At 38.0% G+C, this 24,716-nt stretch overlaps 1 protein-coding gene across 4 annotated transcripts in view; it reads right to left on the bottom strand.

Annotated features, from left to right (window-relative positions):
* Window positions 1-24,716, bottom strand: part of ARHGAP12 (Rho GTPase activating protein 12) — a 115,549-nt gene that overhangs the window by 84,414 nt on the left and 6,419 nt on the right. For 3 of the 4 annotated variants that reach the window (XM_049881689.1, XM_049881690.1, XM_049881691.1), the window contains exons 2-3: window positions 12,170-12,211; window positions 9,690-10,451 (exon numbers count right to left, since the gene is read on the bottom strand). In XM_049881689.1, coding sequence (XP_049737646.1) covers window positions 9,690-10,367 — 678 coding nt within the window. In that variant the 5' untranslated portion in view covers window positions 10,368-10,451; window positions 12,170-12,211. Of the gene's footprint in view, window positions 1-9,689; window positions 10,452-12,169; window positions 12,212-24,716 lie in introns of those variants that run through there. The other variant, XM_049881692.1, reaches the window with a different exon arrangement.

Genomic DNA, 24,716 nt, shown 5'->3' with positions numbered 1-24,716 from the left:
GATCCATCTGACATCAGCAATATAACCCAATAATATAACCCAATCAAAAAATGGGCAAAGGAATTGAACAGACATTTATTTCACCAAAGATGATATTCAAATGGCCACCAAGCACAGAAAAAAATGTTCAGTGTAATTAACCACCAAAGATATGCAAATCAAAACCACAGTGAGATAAAATTTCACTCCCACTAAGATCGCTAAGATTAAAATAAAATAACAACGATTAAAATAAAATAACAAATGTTGGCAAGGATGTGGTGAAATTGGAGCCTTTTCCATGGCTGGTGGCAATGTGGGTAGGAGGGTGGCAATGTAAAATAGTATAGCTATTGTTGAAAACTGTGGTGGTTCCTTAAAAAACTAAAAATATAATTACCACACGACCCAGTAATTCCACTGCTAGGAATACACCCAAGGGACTTGAAAGCAGCCACACAAAGAGACTTATGTTACGCCAACGCTCAATGCCGAACTATTCACAACAGCCAAAAGGTGCAAACAACCTAAACGCCCATCAACAAATGAGTGGATAAACAAAATGTGGTACACATATACAATGAAATACTAATAAGCCAAAAAAGAAAAATGAAGGCCTGATACATGCTACAACATGGATGGAGCTTGAAGACATGCTGAGAGAAGTAAGACAATCACAAAAGGACATATACTGTCTTTATATAAAAAGACTAAAACAGGTAAATGCATGGAAACCAAAGTTTATTAGTGGCTAGTAAGACAGGGAACAGAGGAGCCCCCAAATCCAAAAACAAAGTAATAGGAAATGGGCCAGGGCACAAAAACAAAGCCATCCTGCAGAACAGTGGGGCAGAGTATTAGAAAATAGCCCACTTCTTTAAAGTTGTCTTTCAGAAGCAGCTGGATAAAACCAGCCCCAGGGACATATGCAGAACATCCACGTGTGACCATTGTGTGACCTTCCACAAGGGGCAGGAGGAGCTGCAGCAGGAGCTGGGTAATTGAACTTGGGGAGCAAGAGACTATGCAGGCGTGACACTCCACAATAAGTCCTGCTACGAACCCCAGAGGCCTCAAGGGCAGGAGCCATCTTAGAAAGCTGCTGCGCATGCGCTGTAGCTAACATATCCCCACCTATGCCTACGAGTAAACATGAATCCTTTCCCACCCAAAGACTGTTTTTTTTAAAAAAAAAAAAACCCAGGCAAGTCTTTTGTTCTGTGAGATGAGGGTAAGCGTAGCTTAAGCCCTCCTTGTCTCCGCTTGCAAGCCTCTTCAATAAAGCCTTGCTCGTGTGGAAGATTCTGCGTGCCTTACCTGTTTATTGTTGACCAGTGAGAGGCAAGAACCTTATTCGATTCCAGCAAAACTACCACAGGTAGGGGCAAGGGGGAGATTATCACTTATGGAGCACTAAGTTTCAGTTTACAGTGATGGAAAATCCACACTGATTAAGGGTTGCACACTTGATTGGTGTAACTGCTGTCAATAAGTTTTATACCTGTAAAGAGTTGAACAGTTGCTGAGACTACTTATGTACAACCACACATCTCATGGGATTTGGTTTCAGGGTCTGGTTGTTTACGGGCAAAGTTTCACGGGACACCCCAGTTAACTGGCCTACTATCATGTTTAGTGTTTCTGTTCCACCTCCTAGTTCAGTGTATAGTTCCTGGGGTCTTAAAAGCTTGCACTCAGCCAGCCAAGGCGCAAAAATTGCTATCTATTCACCTGGAGCAAGAGAAGAAAAAGGAGAATCAGGAATAGGAGGAGAATCTGGCATGTGTGGCTAACAGCCTCCATGAACAACTACCTCCTTTACCATGAGACAATAAGAACTGGATAGTGTCCCGCAACCACTGCTGAACATTTTGATCAAAGAGTCTACAGGAGAATCCTGATCAAAGGGGGAAAACACAGAATTTCAAATTCTCATGGACTCTGAATTTTCCAGAGCCATGGAGGCTGAATGAACCCCTGAAACTATTGCCCTGAGGTAATCTTTAAGCCTTAAACCCTGGTAAGGGCCTTATCTCCAAAATACATAGAAAACTTCAACAATTCAATAATAGTAAGACAAATATTCCAACCAAAAAATGGACAAAGGACATACACAGACACTACGCAAAGGGGGACATTCAGGAGGCTAACAAACACATGAAAAGGTGCTCGTGACCATTATTAAAGGGATTCAAATCAAAACTACTATGAGATACCATCTCACCCCTGCAAAGGACGCAATGATCAAAAAAACAGAAAACAACAAAGGCTGGTTAGGTTGTGTGGAAATGGGAACTCTTAGACACTGCTGGTAGGATTGTAAAATGGTACAACCACTATGAAAAATGGTATGGCACTTTCTCAAAAAACTAGAAATAGAAATATGATCCAGCAATCCCACTCCTATCCCTTGATCTAACTGCAGTGACATGAACGTGCCACCATTCGCACATCTATGTTCACTGCAGCATTATTCACATTAGCAAAAAGATGGAAAACAACCTAAGTGCCCATCAATTGTGGTACATGCATACAATGGAACATTACACAGTTATAAAGAATAATGATGAGTTCTCAAAACATTATAACATAGATGAATCTAGAGGACATTATGCTGAGTGGCAGAAATCTATCAATCACAAAAGGACAAATATTGCGTGATTTCAGTTTTATAAGAATAGGTATACACACACAGAAAGCAACATTCTTTGATGGTTACCAGGGATGGGGGCGAGGGGAGAACAAATCACTTTCTAGACAACAGACATGTTATTTTTGGTGATGGGAAAGGGAATCAAGGTAAATGATGACACTAAGAAGTACACAAGAATAAAGGGACAATTCTGGTAAATGCTATAACATATACAATTTTGCAACAATAGTAATAACACCCAAAAAATAAGTGTACGGTTACACAGGTAGCTAGATGCATATATGTGTACAAGAAGGCACATGTGGGTATATGGGTGTGCATGTATAGATTTGAGTCGACTCACAGTGACCTTATAGGACCGAGTAGAACTGCCCCATAGGGTTTCCAAGGCTATAATCTTTGACGAAGCAGACTGCCACATCTTTCTCCTGCAGAGTGGCTGGTGAGTTTGAACTGCTGTCCTTTTGGTTAGCAGTCTGGCAATTAACCACTGTGCTATCAGGGCTCTTCAGGTGTATCTGCAGGTATATGTACATACGTGTTTGTATGTGCTGCGTATATATTCATAAATATAATAAAGCACATATGGAGCACAGTTGCAGATATTTCCTAGATATAACCAAACACATCATGGATTTGGCTTAATGGGTTTGAAGGCTTAGGACCCTAGACTCAGAGGACAACTCAGTCAGTTGGCATTAACACAATTCATAAAGATACTGTTCTATATCCTAGTTTGGTCAGTAGTGTCTAGGGTCTTAAAAGCTTGTGACTGGCCGTTTAAAATACAACTATTGGTCTGTTCTCGTCTGGTGCAAAAGAGAAAGATGGAATCAAAGAATAAAACCAATCTACAAGACTAATAGCTCACATGAACCACAGCCTCATCTCTTCTCAGACCAGAAAAACTAGATGGTGCCCTGCTACCACTAACAACCATTTGGACCAGGGACAGGATAGATGGTCTCAGATATAACAGAAGAAAAACACAGAACAAACTTCAAATTCCTAAAAAAGGCCCGACTTACTGAACCAGTAGAGATCAGAGGATCCCCCAAGACTACAGCCCTGAGATACCCTCTAACTCTTGAAATGAACCTACTCCTGGTGGTTACCTTTCAGATAAATAATAGACCGGCTCATAAAATAAACAATATCACCCACCAGTACCATGCTCCTTTTAAATAACCATCTTTATGAGACCGAACTACCGAACTTAGCCTAAAGAAAGATGAGAAGGTAAAGGGGGGCCGGAAAGCTAGATTAATGGAAACAGAAAAACCAGAATGGAAGAATGATTTAACATTCTGAAAAACGTAACCAAAGACACTGAACGACATGTACAGAAATTGTTAAATGGGAACCTAACTTCCTGTGTAAACGTTCACCAAAAACCCAAACTAAAAACCAAACCCAGTGCCGTCGAGTCGATTCCGACTCATAGCGACCCTACAGGACAGAGTAGAACTGCCCCATAGAGCTTCCAAGGAGAGCGTGGCGGATTTGAACTGCTAGACCCTTTGGTTAGCAGCCGTAGCACTTAACCACTACACCACCAGGGTTTCCACCAAAAATACAATTTAAAAAAAACCTTAAACCAAAAATATCTCCTGAAGTCTTCTTTAAACCAAACGATAGTTTAGCTTAATTAGTAAAGAATGTCTGTCTTGAACATTATACTCTTTTAAAAGAACTATCTATATGGAATCAAATTACAACAGCAACTGTAAAGGTTAAATAGGAAAGTTAAGATGCTAAGCTTCTGCTGTGTCCTGCTATGCATATTTTCAACAACAACAATAAAATAATTAAAATAACAATAATGAACCCGATATATGTTAACATAAATATATACCCCCCGCCAAAAAAATTACCAAATGGCACTGTTTTACATTTTTAAAAAATTCTTTAACGTCTAGATTCTCATACCTGCTTCTACATTCAATCTGTTGCAATATGTTGTTTTGGCTGAAGTATATAAAGAAAATATGGCCTCACATAAATATGTGGATGGAAAGAGGATAAGTATTTTAACAGCTTTTTTCAGATGATCGTGGACATATTTCTTTGATTGTCCACCAAAAGGAGACAAGCAGTAGAGTCCTAAATGCAATGTGGAATCTGAAGCCATATAATGAACTTTTCATACATTGTCACATTAATAACCACTGGTCTACCTTACACTTTGAATGATTCTTTTACCCATTATACACTAGTCATTTGGAAAACATAAACTCATTGAGTTATGCTTATCTTCCTAATGTTGAAACATTATACAGTATCAAAAATGAAAAAACAAATCAAAACAAAAACCTTATTATCACTATTGATCTCATCAGAAAAGCTTTGAGATTAAGCCACCAATAAACTGGCATAAAAACCACTGCAAATGTAAGTATGTACTCATTGCACAAAATTGACCAGTTTGTGAAAACTCAAGCTTTTCACATATGTTGTGAGACAATGCAAATTTCCTGGTCACACAATAGTCAAGCACTCGGCTGCTAAGTGAAAGGCTGCAAGTTCAAACCCACTCACAGCAGCTCTGCAGTACAAGGACCTGGCAATCTGCTCCTGTAAAGATTACAGCCTAGAAAACCCCATGGGGCAGTTCTACTCTGTCACGTGGGGTGAGTAGAAGTCAAAAACGACTCAGTGGCACCTAACAATAACAATACCATGTCTTTATAATACAGAAATAAATCTATAGAGAACTTAGAAATCCCATAAATTTCAGTTTCTTTCAAAGTAACCCACTGTTTTAATTAATACTGAAGAAAAAAAAAATTAAAGGTATTTATTAGTCTAACATAAAAGCAGATCTGTTTCATTTCTTCTAGTTTAATTATGGCAACGGTAGCAATTTTATAAAAAAGCATATGATTTAACAGCTCCTTATTGTCAAAAATTTAATATATTGTTTTTAACTATTTTTTAAAAGGTATAACTTTGCTTGACTTTTTAAACTGGGAGGATGAATCCGTTTTTTCAACGTAAAAAGAAATTATCCCTACCTACCTTATAAAGGCTCGCTACTAGTCAGAATCAACTCAATGGCACACAACAACCACAACAACAACCTTATAAAGGAGGAGGCCTGGTGGTACAATAGTTAAGCTCTCAGCTGCTGAATGAAAGGTCAGCAGTTCAAAACCACCAGTGGCTCCGAGGGAGAAAAAACCTGGTGACTTGCTCCCGTAAAGATTACAGCCTAAGAAACACCACAGAGCAGTTGTACTCTGTCGTATATAGCTCCTCATGAGTTGGAATCAACTGACAGCACGCACGACCACCACCACCACACAAAGCAGTCGTGAAGCAACCGCCATCTGTAAAGTACCTGTTCTTGTGCCTGACACACTGAAGATGTCAACAAGTTAGTTCCTTTCGCCCTCCTCTCTCACTTTAACACACCTTGTTTTAATGAATAGCAATACAGTCTCCCCAGTTTTTAAGTTTTCTATCTCCTCAATAAAAACCAAGTTATCAAAAAAAAAGTTGTCACTTGGATTCACCTTTTTCCCAACCTCTTTTAAGTTACTGAATTCCACTCTGCTAGAAGACAGGACAACAGGCCAATCAGTGGTATTCAACCACAGGTTAAAAAAGGGGGCTTCAGAAGTCAAGTGTCCGTTGTAGAGAGGCTCTATGACTCCAGTTTCTCTGGCTTTGAAGTTTACGCCTATACCTCTTTCTTTAATGTACACCAAGCTACATTCTGGATTTTCCAGAAATCTGATTCAGAGTATTACAATATCAGGCTTCAAAATAATTGTGATAAAATTATTTTCGTCATTCTGAGTTTAAACCATCTGTCTGGCATTTACTGAAGCAACTGCTAAAGAAATTCTACAGATGAGATTTTTCTAAACAAAAATGCAAAAATGTTTCCACATCTGTTGTTTTTGTTGATATGTCACCTAGATTAGCAAATTCTTGCCGAGGGTGAAAACACAGAACATTCTTAATGTACACATTTTTCCTAATGACTCCATTAAGATTGTCATCTTTTCAACCATATTTCCTATTTTTATTCTACTACAATTATATATATATATATATATATATATATATGTCTCTATGAGTCTGTGTGTGTGTATATACACACACACACACATACAGAGCACTGGTGGTGCAGTGGTTAAGAGCTAGGCTGCTAACCAAAAGGTCAGCAGTTCGAATGTACCAGCTGCTCCTTAGAAACCCTAAGGGGCAGTTCTACTCTGTCCTATAGGTTCACTATGAGTTGGAATCAACAGGTTTATACATATATCTATAGATAGATATACAAATATACACACACACACATATATACAAACATGAGAAAAAGAAATTTACGATGCACTGAGTCAATCGAAACCATTACTTTAATCTCTAAATGTCTGATTTTTCTTGAAATCATAGACTTGGATATTTGATAAAAAGATTACCCACAGAATTAGAAATAAAAGATGGAGTTTCCCAGATAGTAAGGGGAGGAAAGCAGAAAAAAAGGAAAGTTAAAACAGTTTAAAAAGTCACAATTTTGCCTAAATGTGGCTCTCTTACAGTCATGTTTAGGTTGATTATAAAGGAAAAACAGTCAAACTAACAACAACTACAAAAATCCATTGATGATTTTGTCACTTCTAAAGAATTCACTAATTAAAATATTACTGAAATAAGACTCAATTTTAATACAACTTTCCACCGAAACCCTGGTGGCACAGTGATTAAGAGTTATGGCTGCTAACCAAAAGGTCAGCAGTTCAAACCTACCAGTAGCTCCTTGGAAACCCTATGGAGCAGCTCTACTCTGTCCTATAAGGCCACTATGAGTTGGAATCAACTGGAGGGCAGTAGGTTAACCTTCTATTATGTGGAGATGATGATCAGTTTTGTGGATTATTAAAACCTTTTTTCTTTCCTTCTTACCCAGAAACCCACTCAAAGCAAAGCATAGTCAAGGAAACACAATGGGACTAGAATGTCAATTATTCCATATTACTACTATTAGGGTAAAGTTAAAAAATTCAAAAAATACATTAACGAGGGAAGATGTACAAACAGCTATTTTATTATCACATCTGAAAATTTCAGATTAATACATAGGCGTTCACCATTAGCAGAAAATATCAAGGCTTGACAATAAACGGAAGCCCTGGTGGCATAGTTGTTAAGTGTGATGGCTGTTAACTGGAGGGTTGGCAGTTCAAATCCACCAGGCGCTCCGTGGAAACTCTATGGGGCGGTTCTACTCTGTCCGATAGTGTCACTATGAGTCGGAATCGACTCGAGGGCCGTGGGTCTGGTTTTGCTTGAAAATAAATATTCGATTGTTATATTGAGTACTTTTCCCCTTTTAGTTATTTTAATTAAGTGTAAGCTTTGCTTTGTCAGCTTTTTCACTTTTATCTTCAAAAAATTAAATCCCTGGATTCGCCTACTTTGGCTATTTCAAAATAGTCAATTCTCTTAAATAAGTCACAAGTCTCCACAAATTTAAAAAGATTGAAGTAATACAAAGCATATTATCCAACCACAATGAAATGAAACTAGATAAAAACAAACGGAAACTGGGAATTACACAAATATGTGCGAATTAAACATCACACTATTAGACAACCAGTAACTCAAATAAATCAAAAGGGAAATCAGAAAATACAAAGAGATGAACGAAAATGAAAGCACAACATACCAAAACGTATGTGATACAGCAAAGACTGTACTCAGAGGAAAATTTATAGCTGTAAACACCTTACTGAACAAGAAGAAAGATCTCAAATCAATAACCTAACTTTATACCTTGAGAAACCAAAAAAGAGAAGAGTAAACTAAGCCCAAAGCTACCAAAAGAAATAAAGAATAAAGCAGAGAGAAATGAAATAGAAGATAGGAACAAAGTTAGAGAAATAAACGAAACCAAAAGCTGGTTCTTTGAAAAGATCAATTTCTATTTGCAGGTGACACAATCCTTTATACAGAAAATCCCAAAGAATCTTCAAAAAAGCTATCAGAGCTAACAAATTCAGCAAAATGTCAAAACACAAAAATCAGTTGGGTTTCTATACACTAAGAAATGAGGACTCTGAAAAGGAAATTAAGGAAAGGATTCCATTTACAATAACCTCTAAAAGAATACTTAGGAACAAATTTAACCAGGGAAGTGAAAGACCTGTACAATGAAAACTACAAAACACTGCTGAAATATTAAAGACGACCTAAATAAGTGGAAAGACAATCCATGTTCACGAATTGGAAGACCTAATATTTTTAAAATGTCATTACTAACCAAAGCAGTCTACAGATGCAATTCCTATCAAAATTCCAAAGACTTCTTTGGAGAAATGGAAGTCAATCCTCAAATTTGTATGAAATTTTAAGGGGCCCTAAATAGCCAAAGCGATCTTGGAAGAGAAAAACAAAGTAAGGGGACTCCCACTTTCCAATTTCAAAAGGTACTATAAACCTACAGCAATCAAATCAGGCTCATAATATTCAATGCAATCAAGTGCCAATACTTAGATACTTAAGACACAAAAGTTTGTGAATGAAGGTAAAAAACTGTGGTTCTATATATTTTTCAATGTTCAAGTTTAGTAAACAACAGTTTCAAAGAACAAACGTCAGCAGTTAATATCCCAGTGACACCTTTCTTCACAGATCCACTACTGTTTTTAGTTGCCATGAGTGGACTCTCACTCATGGCAACCATATCCATCGTTACCTGAAGACTTACTGAAAACAAAAGAAATATCACTAGGTAAATTAAGAAAATCCTTTCTACCTTCTGCATAACCAGTAGAGGAAAAAAAAAAAAAAACTTTTCTGCACTTAAAGTAGTTCTAGTCTTCTAATGGTACCACGAGAATTATGAAACCACAATTGACCCTTAATGAGCTCCAGCAGCTATGGTACACATTTTTTAAGCTCTTTAAATCAGGATAAAACCCATGTATCCTGAAACCACAAAATAAACAATTCTTAACTCTAACAAAGATTTTAATTAAAAGAACATTTAATATTAATATTTCCGTGAAGGTATCATAATTGCTTCATCATTCTATTTTTATCTTACCCTTATCTGTTCAGTAGAGCTGCTGCTAAGTTCATCACCAGATTCAGAATCTTGATGTATTCTTTCTGAGCCTTCTCCTGCCGAATCACAGGACTGTTCCTGGGAGAAGCTAGTTTTTTCTATCTCCGAGAACTCCGAACCTGGAAAATGACCAAATAAACGTGTCCTTTTCTGGCTGGGAACCTTAGGAGAAAGTGAGTCACTGTTAAACTTTCCATTATTATGGGTCAGGTCCAGGCTTAGGCCGAGAGTCTGACCTGGACCACAACTGGGTCCAAAATTCTGATTGGCATCACGAACAAGACCTGTTCCTTGAACAGAAGATGAAGACTTTCCAAAACTTGAAAGCTCGGGCAATTTGTTCACATTTTCTGTCGATCTCTGAAGATGTAGACTCTGTACCATTTTCATAGAATTATTCGGCAGTCCGACTGCCGGTTTAACAGGTGGCATTAGAGCTTTGCGGGTGACCTCCTTAACGTACTGGGCCGGCACATAAAATGCTTTGGAACTCTCATCTGGTTTGACTTGCCACCAGTCATCATTTGTCTTCTTCACCAAGATGTACCGCTCTCCTTGTTTTATCACAATCTTTCTGTCCTTCGCATCATATTCATAATCATATTCCACTTCAATGTACACTTGTCCTGGAGCAATCTTCCCACTTCGGTCAGCCATTTTTATCCAACAATATTCACCTCTCAAAAAGGATGGTATGCCACATTATGGCTTTACGGCTTTTTGGATTAATACATATTTTCACTTAAATGGAAGAAGAGAATGAAGAAAACATTAATGTAATCTGGATCTGTGATATGTACTCATAAATATACAAGCCACTTAAAGAATATTACCTTCAAATCTCAAACCCCAGAAAGTAAACAGGTGTCTAATATATATACCGGCCTACACTGAACACATTTTCCATTTTAACTCTAATCTACATGTTTCAGTCATTTTTAACCAAAACCAAAATCAATTCACTGGAACAGTAAATACACTTTGATGGTCACAAGAATATCAAAAATAAAATGTGAGAACCTTCCTTCTTTTCATAACCTCAAACATCCTTTACCACTTTCTTAAAAAGGCCCACTACTAATAACAAGCAGGTCAAACCTACCCAGTGGTACCACTGAAGAAAGGCCTGGCAATCTGCTTCCATTAAGGTTCTAAGCCAAACCCACTGCCGTCAAGTCCATTCCTATTCATAGTGACCCTAGAGGACAGAGTAGAGCTGCCCGCATAGGGTTTCTAAGGCTGTAAATCTTTACAGACGCAGACTGCCACGTCTTTCTCCTGGACAGGCTGAGGGGTCAAACCGCTGACCTTTTGGTTAGGAGCCGAGTAGTTAACCACGACGCCACCAGGGCTCCTTTCCATTAAGATTACAGCTAAGAAAAGCCTATGGAGCACACTTCTCTGTAATACATGGGGTCACCATTAGTTGAATCAACTCAATAACAACAGGTTTTTAAATATGCATTAGACACTTACAAGTGCCAGGCGCTGAGGCTAGGTTCACTATATGCCTTACCTAAGACCCTCTTCAAAACTGGGGCTGAAATTCCATGGCCCAGAATTATTTTCCAAAAAATCAAGGGCATTAGTGAGTTTACAAAAAAAAAAAAAAAAAGTTACTGAATTATATGAGTTAAGTTTCCTAACATAAATTTTAAAAAAGAGCAACAATGTTACACTTTGGCAAAACACACAAAGAGATAAATGAAAGAAACTGCTAGTTTACTTGGTTTCCCTCTTCCCTTTACCTCAGGAGGGCCACAATACTTTTTAGGTTGAATCTCAGAGTCTGTTGGAAATAGCCCTAAATTGGCTTGAAAAGTCTAGCATTCACTTTTATTTCTGTACCAATTCCAAAATATTTTAGCGCCTCTTAGAACACAGCATTCAAGCTTCAAAATGATCACAGAATCTTCCTACTGTTACAACTTAAGTCAACCTTCGATCCAACTGTAGCAATTCAGGGATGACCTAGGCGAAAGGAAGTAATTCTGAATACTGAAATGTCCCAGAATTGTGTAAACCCAAGGTCCCCTGACAACCTACCAATTTTCCTCAGCACCCAAATGCTGGGCATAATATTATAGGTTACATCTGTGCAGTAACAATCAATCATTCTACTGAAGACAATACCCTTCTCTATGACAGATAATGGAAACCCTGGTGGTGTAGTGGTTAAGTGCTACAGCTGTTAACCAAGAGGTTGGCAGTTCAAATCCGCCAGGCGCTCCTTGGAAACTCTATAGGGCAGTTCTACTCTGTCCCATAGGGTCGCTATGAGTCGGAACCGACTCGGTGGCAGTGGGTTGGTTATGACAGATAAACTTCATAAACCCAGGTGGTAAATAAATAAGTTACTGATACAATTTCAGTAATTGCAATTTACTTTGTAAACAAACTACTGGAATAACAAATTTTAAAAAGTCATGTTATTTCAAAAAAGAAAAAAAAAAACTTACCTTGGAAGAAGGTGAAATAAAGATCAGGTATTACATTTAAATCTAAAAAAAAAAAAAAAAAGTTCATTAGCTCTAACCAGGATTGCTTAAAGAAGGCTAAGAATATAATGTTGCTCTTTTTTTTTTTAAAGCTTTACTCATTTATACAGCTAAAAGGAACACAGTACAATTTTATACCATGATTGTGTTTGGCACCACCCTCCAAACGTGTACAAACACAATCACTAAGAGCCACTGTGGTTTGCTTTACCTCTCCTACTTCATTTCCACATTGCTTTAACTTCATTTCTGTCCCTTCATTTTTTTTATTCTGAGAAACAGGGAAATACAATTTACGTATGTTTTTAAACTTCTGATTATGCAGGAAACAACTTTTTAAAAATCACTGAATGACAATGTTTTCCAGGTTTATGGGACTGAGTGGGTAAAAAGAACAAATACAAACATCTTAAAAGCTGTTGGGAGCCTTAATACACTTCCCAAAGATTACTAATTTTAAACAGGGAAATATACCTTTACAACAGGGAGATCGGCAGTCATCAGCTGAACCAAGCAATAATGCTTAGCACCATCAACAGTGGGACAATCTGAGGGTATGTATGTGCCACCTCATGTGATGCATTAAGAATGGCACAATGTCACCTATACTGTATTTTTGTAAAAACGTATGTTGAATCTTAAGGTAATTATTAGAAAACAATCAATAGGCCTGAACTCTTCAAAAAACTCAATGTCATAAAAAATTAAAAAGGGAAGAAGACTTTTCCAGATTAAAAGAAGCTAATGGCACATAACCAAAGTCACCTGGTGGTCTATCAAACAGGTGCCTCTCTCTACCCCATCCTAAAGAAACCCTGGCGGTGTACTGGTTAAGTGCTACGGCTGCTAACCAAAAGGTTGGCAGTTCGAATCCACCAGGCACTCCTTAAAACTCTATGGGGCAGTTCTACTCTGTCCCGTAGGGTCGCTATGAGTCAGAATCGACTCTACTGCAATGTGAACGGGTTTTTACCCCATCCTACCCTGCTGACTCTGCTCATTCCAGTCATTACCATTACAGAAGAGACAAATTCTAACTTTCCAAATGTTGAGGGCAAAAACAATGAAATCAGCCTTAAACCTTTTCTTTCACTTCATACCCTACACATCCAATCCATAGCAAATCCTGTATAATCTACCTTCAACACAGATCTAATCTACCACAACACAGATCTAATCACTTTTCACCACCTTTACAACTATCATCCTGGTCAGAGGCCCCATGATCTCTCCCCCTTGATTTTAAGCAATAGCTTCCTAACTGGGCTCCCTGCTTCCTTTCCTGCGATAGGCTCTTGTTAAAATAATAGGTGGGGGTGCCTTTTTAAAATATAAATCAGATCAGGTCATTACTCTCCCTGCAATGGTTTCCCACCTGTTGTTAGGTACCATCGAGTTGATTTTCAACTCATAGCGACCACATTTGATGGAGGAGAACTGCCCCATAGGATTTTCTCAGCTGTAATCTTTACAGAAGCAGAGCGACAAGTCTTTCTCCTGCAGAACCACTGGGTGGGTTCGAACAGCCAACCTTTCATTTGGCAGCCGGGCATTTAACCGTTGTGCCACCAGGGCTCCTTTTTCCCATTTGTAGTAGACTGCAAAAAATATTTTAAGTTCTCTGCTGCTACTCCTATCAACAGGTAGAGTCTGTTTTTCCATACCTTTAATTTTGGCCATGTGACAGAGCTTTGGCCATCAGGGTACTAGAAATATGATCCAAGCAGAGGCCTGAGAAGTATTTGCCCTCTCTTCCTGCTAGACGCCCTTCTTCCACCATGTGAAGAAGTACATGCTAGCCTGCTAGATGATGAGAACCGTGGCCACATGCTGCAAGCCAGAATGCTTCCATCCTTGTCCTAACATGAATGAGGCCAGTTTGGTAGCAGAACCACCTAGCCAATCCAAACTTTGGGTAAAAAATAAATGACTTTTTTTTTAAGCCACTAAATTTTGAGGTGGTTTGTTACAGGACAAAATCTAACAGATAAACCATTTCCATCAGAATAAAGCCAAAGTCTTTACAAAATGGCCACATGTAGGGTGACCATACAGCCCCAGGCAGTCCTGGTTATACCTACTGTCTTCGAGTGATTCCTAGTAAGACCCTTTATGAGTTTTTAAACTGTCCTAACTTGGGCAATAAATTACACTATCAACCTATCTATATATATAAGACTACAAGATCTGTATCCTACTCTCATTAGCATAAGCTCCATGAGGGCAAGGATTTTTATTTTATTTTTTACTGCTGCAACCCCACTGCCTAGAACAGCACCCGACACAAAGTAGGCACTCAGTTAATACTCAACTAGATGAATGAAATAAAAAGTAAACTACAACTACTAAGTCATAAAGAGAAATGAAGTCCCGATACACGCCACAACTTGGGTGAATCCTGAAAACATCATGCTGAGCGAAATAAGTCAGTTACAAAAGGACAAATATTGTATGATCTCAATTATACAAAATATGCAAATATACAGAAACCAAAGATTATCAGTGGTTACCAGCAGTGGGAAGGGAAGTTTTTGCTTAAGGGACATTGTGGTTATGTTAATGGTGGTGGAGTGATTGGGAAAGGAGAGAGAGAACAGTTGCACAACTTGAAGAATGCAACCAATGTTACTGAATTGTACACGTACAAACTGTTGAGACAGCATATGTTTTGTTATGTATATTTTCACCACATTAAAAATTTTTTTTAAGTTTTCATAGTTTAAGAAAAAAAAGTAAATCACATGAAGCAGCAAAGTCATACAGACCAGGGTTCAAATTCCAATTCTAACAATGACCAGCTACAAAATCTTTTGTGAATTATTAAATCTCTATGAATCTGTTTCTTCTTCCAAAGATAAAAATTGTGAAAAGATTTATCTCAAAGATTTGTTTTAAATAAGGTACTGTACATAAGGCATCAGGATGCCTGGCACATACCAAAATTCAAACCATTTCTACAATTATTTATATGATCAAAACAGAAGATTGTCTAACTCACTTGCTTTGGACATGTCATCAGGAGGGATCGACTGCTAAAGAAGGACATGATGTTTGGAGAAGTAGAGGGCAAACTGTGGTGAGGGAGACCCTCAGGGAGGTGGATTGGTACAGTAGCCCCAATAATGGACTCAAACATGCTGGCAATCTTGAAGATAATGCAGGACTGGGCAGTATTTTGTTCTGTTGTACATAAAGTCATCATCAGTCAGAGTCAACTCAATGGCAGCTATCTATCTATCTGGATCATTAGATCTTCTGAGGCCTATCTAGCACTTTCATGCATTATCAGGACATTAGTCACTATGTTCTTTAATCCTTACCTACATAAAGGTTTTTCACTACAGCTTTTCGAATTTTCACAATGAAATACTTATCCTCAAATGATTTTTTTTCTTCTTCTTTTCAAGAAGTAGTAAAAAAAACTTTAAGTAATAACTTTGAAGATATGGAGTTGTGAAAGAGAAAATGAAGCTACTTTTCAGGAGGTTAAGTAACTCCCTAACCCAAGCCCAAACCTATTGCTCTCGAGTAGATTACAACTCATAGCAACCCTAAGGGACAGAGTAGAACCACCCCCATAGGATTTCCATATCTTTTTCTCATACAGCAGCTGGTGAGTTTGAATGGGTTACATTTCGGTTAGATGAGCACTTAACCAACTGTGCCACCGGATCTCCTTTATTGTAACTCAGACATACTATAACTAGTCAGACATGTATCCACAGAAATGGAAGAAAGGAATGTATGAAGAACAACAAGAAATAAACTATATCATTTCATGCTAGTGAGAGAGGGGCTGTAGGGGTGCGAAGCAACAATGAGTTAAAGGCCTGTCCACGTTCAATCTCTTTCACTGCCGGGGTTTATGACTACACTTTCCCAGTGACTAAAATGATAAGTATGAAGGTGGAGTTAGGAAGAAAGATAAGGAAGTGAGTTTCACTATGTTTAACTTAAGACACTTCATCTAGAGTTCTAGTTAAAAGCAAAGAGGAGTGAGACGACAAGGAGGGTGAAAAAAGAAGTCAAAAGACATCTATATGAAAAAGCACATGGAATAAGCAAGAGTGACCACAATGGGATAATAGCAGCTGAGGTAGATTTCTAGTCAATGCTAGGAGGGGAGGGAAATGAACCTAGGAAGCCCCTAAAAGAGACAAATAAAAATTATAAACTTCTAAAAAGCCACAAAGCAGGGATGATCTATTACAGTTCAAACTCTAGCAAAAGTTAGAGAAAATGAAAAAGATAAGAAAAGCTTTATGAATTAAAAAAGAATTATAATAATGGCTGGGTAGCTCTAAAAACTTAGATCTAAGTCAACTTTATTTTCAAATGTATGAATAATTTATGCTGCCTATTTTTATTTAAAGATTTAAATTGTATTAATTCCAAAGTTTACACCCTCTACTTTTTGTTTGTTCCCCTAGTTCCAGAATCTGTAGATTGTTCTCTTTGGATTAAGTTAAGCACTGTTTATCCTGGTATCCTCTCAAGCATTCTGGTTAGAACCTTGCTCATTCAACTACAATGCTCTCTGAGCACAATACCCTTCTGAGTGAAATGCATTTATCACCACCTTCGTCCCCCCATATTCACCCACAGACACTATTAAGCACCCAACAACAGTATACATAAAAGTTTTGCCAAACTACTGCCCTGTCTACTCCACTGCCTTAAAAAAAGCTTCAAAAATACCTTACCTCTTACCAGTCTTCTTTCTTCTCCTTCATTTCACCTACTTCTTCCTCATGATCCAACAAGAACACAGACACAACACCTGTTGACATCTTTCACTTGAACTCCCTCAAGTCAGATTCAGAACTCTCTTATCATGCTATTTTATAATCTAATAGCCTCCTGCTTTCCACCTGCCAATTTTTTATTTTCTTTCCTGTCCTACCTCCTAAGAAGCTGACAACAGATCACAACAGCTCAGCAAATGTTATCATCTTCCTCCAGAACATCTATTTGAACCAACTACATCTCTCAGTGTGATATCCTTACTAGGCATATCGAAAATTAAAAAAGAAAAATAATAAATGTATCCATAACGAACAAGTTTACAATTTAAGTCCAATGTGTGCACGTACATCTTGTTTAGCAAATCTAATATTGTGAGCAATACAGTACTAAAAAAAACTAATATAGCTTAAAACAAACTGTAGGCAACCTAAAAATACCACAATTTACCACCGATCCCTTCCATTAAGTCCTCCAAGCAGTTTTAAAAGTACTTGTTTAAAATCAATGACCCTTAAAAAGGCTCCAGTCCGAGAAATCAATTAAACTTAATGAGCACAACAAAAAAGTAAAGAACAATTTCAAGACAGCCCCCAAATTATTGTGCGAATTGTACACTTAACATTTTAAGAAATCACAGGATACTAATGGGCATTTCAAGTTTTTTCTTAATGTATGACCCCTGTTTTCTAAGAATAAACAGGTATAGAATATAATACATTTCTCATCTTAATTTAAACAGGCCACCTAAAAAAAAGGAAAACGTAGTATTATTATAAACTGTACTGGCCATAAAGAAACAGCAAAAATAGGAACATCAGAAACACAGGAAATCATCGGGTACCTGGAAAGCAGTAGACAATACAGTAGTGTAAGCTCGTAAAGGAAATTCAAAACCTAGATTTAAATCTGAAACAAAAATGAGGAAACAAGAAAGAAGCATTTGAGGAAGCAAGCAAGTACCAAAATGACATTTATTTGCACGTGGTATTTTGAAGAGCTTGCCATAAAGTCCTAGTCAAGGATGGGGCTGACACAATGACTCATTCTTGGATTGTTACTGTTAGGTGACCCTAGAGGCTGAAGACACCTAGTTAATTAGTGCTCCACTAGTTATCAGGCCACTCCCAGTCCCCTCCCCCCCCCCGCAATCATTCACTTCCTCTAAGTTGTTTTTCAGACCTCCCAGACAGCCCCAGAGAAGTCCAGATCTAACCCACCCAGAGTAGCCAGACATGCGCTGAATAGACCACAGTGACTGACAAACAAGACTGGGCCACCACACATGCTCAATAACGCAAGAAATCTTCTGTCAAGGAACCAAAAGACTCATACCAAGGAACCAAAATCACCGAAAATACGTCATCGGCAGTGGTAGAGCCCTTTCAAAAGCAGAGGGTCCATCAGCCACTTCCATGCCAAGTCTTAGCCCTGCCTCATAATAAATAACCAGTAGAAACTACGAATAGTTAATAACCTGCCCAGCATCTTCCTCCACCCTTAAATGAGTATGTGTAGGTATAAACTATAAATTGTTCTTGCAGATTAAGCAACTCAATCTGAAGTCGATACCTCTGTGTTCCCACTTGCCAGCCTGCAAAATAAATTCTTTCTTCCTCTCGAAACCAGTGTCAGAGTGTTTGCCTTCCTGCACACTGGACACAGACCCATTGGTCCAGTTTTGTTACAATGGAGAAAACACCACAATTTAAAAAGAAGAAATAGGGTTTGGTGATGAGTTTCTAGATACACCACCATAAAGCATGATTCACGAAAGAAAAAATTGGTAAGCTGGACTGTATTAAATTAAAAACTTTTGCTCTGTGAAAGACACTGTTAAGAGAATAAACAGACAAGCTACAGACTGGGAGAAAACAGTATTTGCAAAGCACATATCTGACAAAGGACTTGTATCCAAAACGTACAAAGACCTCTCAAAACTCAGTAATAAGAAAACAACCTATCAGTTTAAAAAAAGAAAAATCAGCAAAGAACCTGAAGAGGGACTTCACCAAAGAGGATACACAGATGGAAAACAAGCATATGAAAACATGCTCAACACTGTTGTTGTCAAGTGCCGCCAAGTCAGTTCCAACTCACAGCGATGATCCTATAAACAGAAGAATTAAACACTACCCAGTCCTGCGCCATCCTCACAAACACTGATATGCTTGAGCCCATTCTTGCAGCCACTGTGTCAATCCATCTTGTTCCTCTTTTTCCTTGACCCTTTACTTCACCAAGCATGATGTCCTTCTCCAGGGACTGGTCCCTCCTGATAACATGCCCAAAGTAGGTGAGATGCAGTCTTGCCATGTTTGCTTCTAAGGAACATTTCAGCTGTACTTCTTCCAAGACAGATTTGTTCATTCTTTTGGCAGTCCATGTACTGGGTGGGTTTTTGGGTATATTCAGTATTCTTCTCCAACATCACAATTCAAAGGCATCAATTCTTCTTCAGTCCTCCTTATTCATTGTCCAGCTTTCAGATGTACATGAGGCGACTGAAAACACCATGGCTTGAGTCAGGCTCACCTTAGTCTTCAAGGTGACATCTTTGCTTTTCAACACTTTAATGAGGTCTTTTGCAGCAAATTTGCCCAATGCAATGTGTCTTTTGATTTCTTGACTGTTGCTACCATGGGTGTTGATTATGGATCCAAGTAAAATGAAATCCTTGACAACTTCAAACTTTTCTCTGTTTATCATAATGTTGCTTATTGGTCCAGTTGTGAGGATTTTTGTTTTCTTTATGTTGAGGTGTAATCCATACTGAAGGCTGTAGTCTTTGATCTTCTGGTTCAATGACAGGCACATAGATCAGTGGAAAAGAACCCAGAAATAAATCCATCCACCTATGGGCAACAGATCTTTGAAAAGGGGTCAAAGTCCATTCATTGGGGGAAGAAACCATTTCTCTTTTTACCACTGATGCTGGCAAAACTGAATATCCACACGTGGAAACAGGAAATGGGACCCACACCTGACACTACACACAAAAATTAACTCAAAATGCATCAAAGACCTAAATGTTAAAGCTAAAACTATGAAGTTCTCAGAAGAAAACAGAAGGACAAGACTATGGGACTTAATTTTTAAAAAAATTATCAAACACAACTATTAATGCACAAACAGCAAAACTCAAACCAGAGAACTGGAATCTCCTAAAAATTGAATACTTAATGCTTATCAAAAGACTTTATCAAAAGAGTAAAAAGAGAACTTACAGACTGAGAAAACAAATCTTTGGGAATGATACATCTGATAAGAGTCTCATCTCTAAAATACATAGAAAACTTCAACAACTCAACAACAAAAAGACAAACAATCCAATTAAAAATGGGCAAAGGCAGGCACCAAAAGACACGTGAAAAGATGCTTGTGATCATTAGTCATCAGATGCAGTGAAGCCATCTCACTTAAGAAATAGATAACCTGAATAGCCCTGTATCTATTAAATAAGTTTAATTTGTCTTTAAAAACCTTCTCGCAAATAAAGCTCCTGGCCCAGCTGGCTTTACTGGTGAATTTTACCAATAATTTAAGAAAGATAATACCAATTCTAGAGTCCCTGAGTGACACAAATGGTTAAGTACATGACTATGAACCAAAAGGAGGCTCAGAAGAAAGGCCTGGCAATCTGCTTCCAAAAGGTCACAGCCTTGAAAACCCTATGGAACAACTCTACTCTGCACTGATGGGGTTGCCATGAGTCAAAATTGACTCAGTGGTAACTGGTGCTGGTGGTAAATACCAATTCTACACAAGCCTCTTAAAGAAAATTGATGCAAAGGGAGAACAACCCAACTCATTCTATGAGGCCAGCATTATCCTCAAATCAAAGCCAGACAAAGACATTATAAGAAAGAAAAACTACAGGCCAATATTCCTCACAGAAACAGACATAAAAATGCTTAATAAAATTTTAGAAAATTGAATCCACTATACTTAAAAATTGTAATGTATCATAGCCAAGACCAGTTTATCCTAGGAACACAAGGTTTGCTGAACATTAAAAAATCAATGTAATTCACCAAATTAATAGATTTTTTTTAAAAATCCATGTCATCATCTCAACAGATGCAGAAGAAACCACTGATAAAATCTAATATCCACTACTGTTAAAAACATTCTCAATAACTAAGAATAGATGGAAATTTTCTTGAGCTAATAAATGACATCTATGAAAAATCTAGAGCTAACATGATATTTAGTGATGAAAGACTGAACACTTTCCTCTAAGACCAAGCAAAAGGCAAGGACACCAGCTCTCACTGCTTCCTTAAACACTGGACTAGAGGTTCTAACCACTGCAAGAAGGCACACAGAATTAAAAATAGGTAAAACTTTTCATACTCACAGATGACATGACCATCTATGTAAAAAAATACAAAGGAATCTATAAAAGAGCTACTAGAGCTAGTATGTGAGCTTAGAAAGGTCACAGTACATATAAGGTCGACATGCAAAAATTAAGCATATTTTTATACATTAGGAACAAAAAATCGGAAACTGAAATTTTTTAAATGTCTTATATAACATCATCAAATCACATGAAATACAAGGGCAAAATGTGCAAGACCTTTATTTTGAAAACTAAAAAACATCGATGAATAGAAAATTTTAAATACCTAAATAAATGGAGAGATATGTTGTGGTCATGGATCAGAAGATCCAGTACTGCTGAGATGTCAATTCTCCCAGAACTCATTTATAAATTCAAAACAATCCAATTGACATCTCAGCAGACTTGTTACAAAATGACAAGTTGATTCTAAAATTTGTACAGAAAAAACAGAGGACTGAGAATAACTAAAACAACTTTAAAAAGGAGTAACGAAGTTGGAAGACTTACACTACCTGATATCAGGTCTTATTACAAAGCTACAATAATAAAGACTGCGTGGGACCCACACAGAAATACACACATAGATCAATAAAATGGGATATGGAATTCAAAAGTAGGCCCATGCATATGTGGTCACCTGATTTTCAATAAAGGTAACAAAGCAATTCAATTGGACAAGGATAATCTTTCAAACAAATCGTAATTGAACAATCTCAACTGTTACCTGGTACTGGTACAACAACAGACACATTGACCAATGAAACAGAATTGAGATCCCAGATTTAAATCCATGTACCTACAGTCACTCGTCTTTGACAAAGGCCCAAAGTCCACTAAATGGGGGAAAAGACAGTCTTTTTTAACAAACAGTGCTGGCAAAACCGAATGTCTATCTGTAAAAAATAAAACAGGGCACACATTTCAATCCATACACAAAAACTAATTCAAATGGATCAAAACCCTAAATATAAAATCAAAAACTATAAAGACCATAGAAGGAAAAATAGGATCAACAACAGGGGCCCTAACACACGGCATAAATACAATATGAACCTAACACCACACAAACACAAGAAGATAAGCTAGATAACTGGGATCGTCTAAAAATTAAACACTTATGATCATCAAAAGACTTCACCAAAACTGTAAAAAGAGAACTACAGCCTGGGGAAATAATTTTGACTTTGACATATCCAACAAAGGTCTAACCTCTAAAATCTATAGGAAAATCCTACACCTCTAAAACACACAGACAAATAATCCAATTTAAAAAATGGGCAAAGAATATGAACAGACACTTCACCAAAGGAGACATTCAGACAACTAACAGACACATGAAGAAATGCTTGCAGTCATTAACCATTAGAGGAATGCAAATGAAAACTACTATGAAATACCACCTTAGCAGAACATTGCTGGCACAAATAAAAAAAAACAAAAAACAACAAACGTGGGAGAGGATGCAGAGAGACTGCTACCCTTATGCACTGCTGGTGGGAAGGCAAAATAGTACACACATTTTGGAAAACAATATGGCACTCCCTTAGAAAGCTAGAAATAGATATACCATACAATCCAGCAATCCCACTTCTAGGGATATATCCTAGAGAAATAAGAGCCGTCACACAAAAAGACATATGCACACCCATGTTCACAGTAGCATTATTCACTATAGCAAAAAGATAGAAACAACCCAAGTGCCCACCAACAGATGAATGAATAAACAAACTTTGGTACATACACACAATGGAATACTATGCAATGATAAAGAACAATGATGAATCTGCGAACATCTCACAACATGGATGAACCTGGAGGGCATTATGCTGAGTGAGGTAAATCAATGACAAAAGGCCAAATACTGTATTAGACCACTACTGTAAAAACTCATGAAAAGGTTTACACAAATAAAAAGAAACAATCTTGATGGTTAAGAGGGAGGGAGCTAAATAGACAATAGATAAGTGGCAACTCTGGTGAAGGGTAAGACGGTACACAATACAGGGGAAGCCAGTACAACTTGTACAAGGCAAGGTCATGGAAGCTCCATGGGTGCATCCAAACTCCCTGAGGGACTGAATTACTGGGCTGAGGGCTGTGGGGACCATGGTCTTGGGAAACATCTAGCTCACCTGGCATAATGCAGTTTATAAAGAAAATGTTCTACGTTCTACTTTGGTGAGTAGAGTCTGGGGTCTTAAAAGCCTGTAAGCAGTCATCTAAGATACTCCACTGGTCCCTACCTGTCTGGAGCAAGGGAGAATGAAGAATATCAAAGACACAAGGGAAAGATTAATCCAAAGGACTAACGGACCACAACTACCACAGCCTCCACCAGACTGGGTCCAGCACAACCAGATAGTGCCCAGCTGCCACTACTGACTGCTCTGACAGGGATCACAATAGAGGGTCCCGGACAGAGCTGGAGAAAAATGTAGAACAAAATTCTAATTCACAAAAAACAGACCAGACATACTGGCCTGACAGAGACTGGAAAAACTCCAAGGGTATGGCTCCTGGAAACCCTTTTCACTGAGTACTGAATGAAGTCACTCCTGAGGTACACCCTTCAACCAAAGATTAGACAGGCCTATAAAACAAACAATAATACACATAACTCAATCACCTATACAAGAATAAATGAGCACACCAGCCCAGAGGCAAGGACAAGAAGGCAGGAGGGAACAGGAAAGCTGGACAAATGGAAATGAGGAACCCAAGGTCAAGAAGGGAGACCGTGGACATGTCGTGAGGTTGACAACCAATGTCACAAAAAAAACGTATAATGTTTAATGAGAAACTAATCTGTTCTGTAAATCTTCATCTAAAGCACAATAAAAAAATTAATAAAAAAAAAAACTCAAAATGATCAAAGACCTAAATATAAAACTTAAAACCTTGGTCAAGTAGTGCTCACTAACCTAAGTGCCCATCAACAGAAGAATTGATAAATTATGGTACAGGCACACAATGGAACATTACACAATGATAAAGAACAACAATGAATCCATGAAACAGATCACGACATGGATGAAACTGGAAGGCATTATGGTGACTGAAATAAGACAATCACGAAAGGACAAATATTTTATGAGTGCACTACTATAAAAGCCCAAGAAAAGGTTTACACATAGAAAAAAACAATTTTTGATGGTTACAAGCTGGGGGGGGGGGGTGAGAAGGGAAAATCATTAACTACATAGTACCCAGTAAAACCCAGTGCCATCGAGTCGATTCCGACTCAGGATAGTAGACAAGCGTTAATTTTGTTGAAGGGAAAGACAACATACAGTATAGGGGAAGTCAGCACAACTTGACCAAGGCAAAGTCAGAGAAGCTTCCTAGACACATCCAAACACCTTGAGAGACCCAATTACTGGGGCTGAGGGCTGGAGACCATGGTCTCGGGGGGACATC

This window comes from Elephas maximus, chromosome 4 (genome assembly GCF_024166365.1).
Source record: "Elephas maximus indicus isolate mEleMax1 chromosome 4, mEleMax1 primary haplotype, whole genome shotgun sequence".
NCBI classification, from domain to species: Eukaryota; Metazoa; Chordata; class Mammalia; order Proboscidea; family Elephantidae; genus Elephas; species Elephas maximus.
The sequence above is the reverse complement of the archived record's forward strand: the minus strand, read 5'-3'. Positions and strand labels throughout refer to the sequence as shown.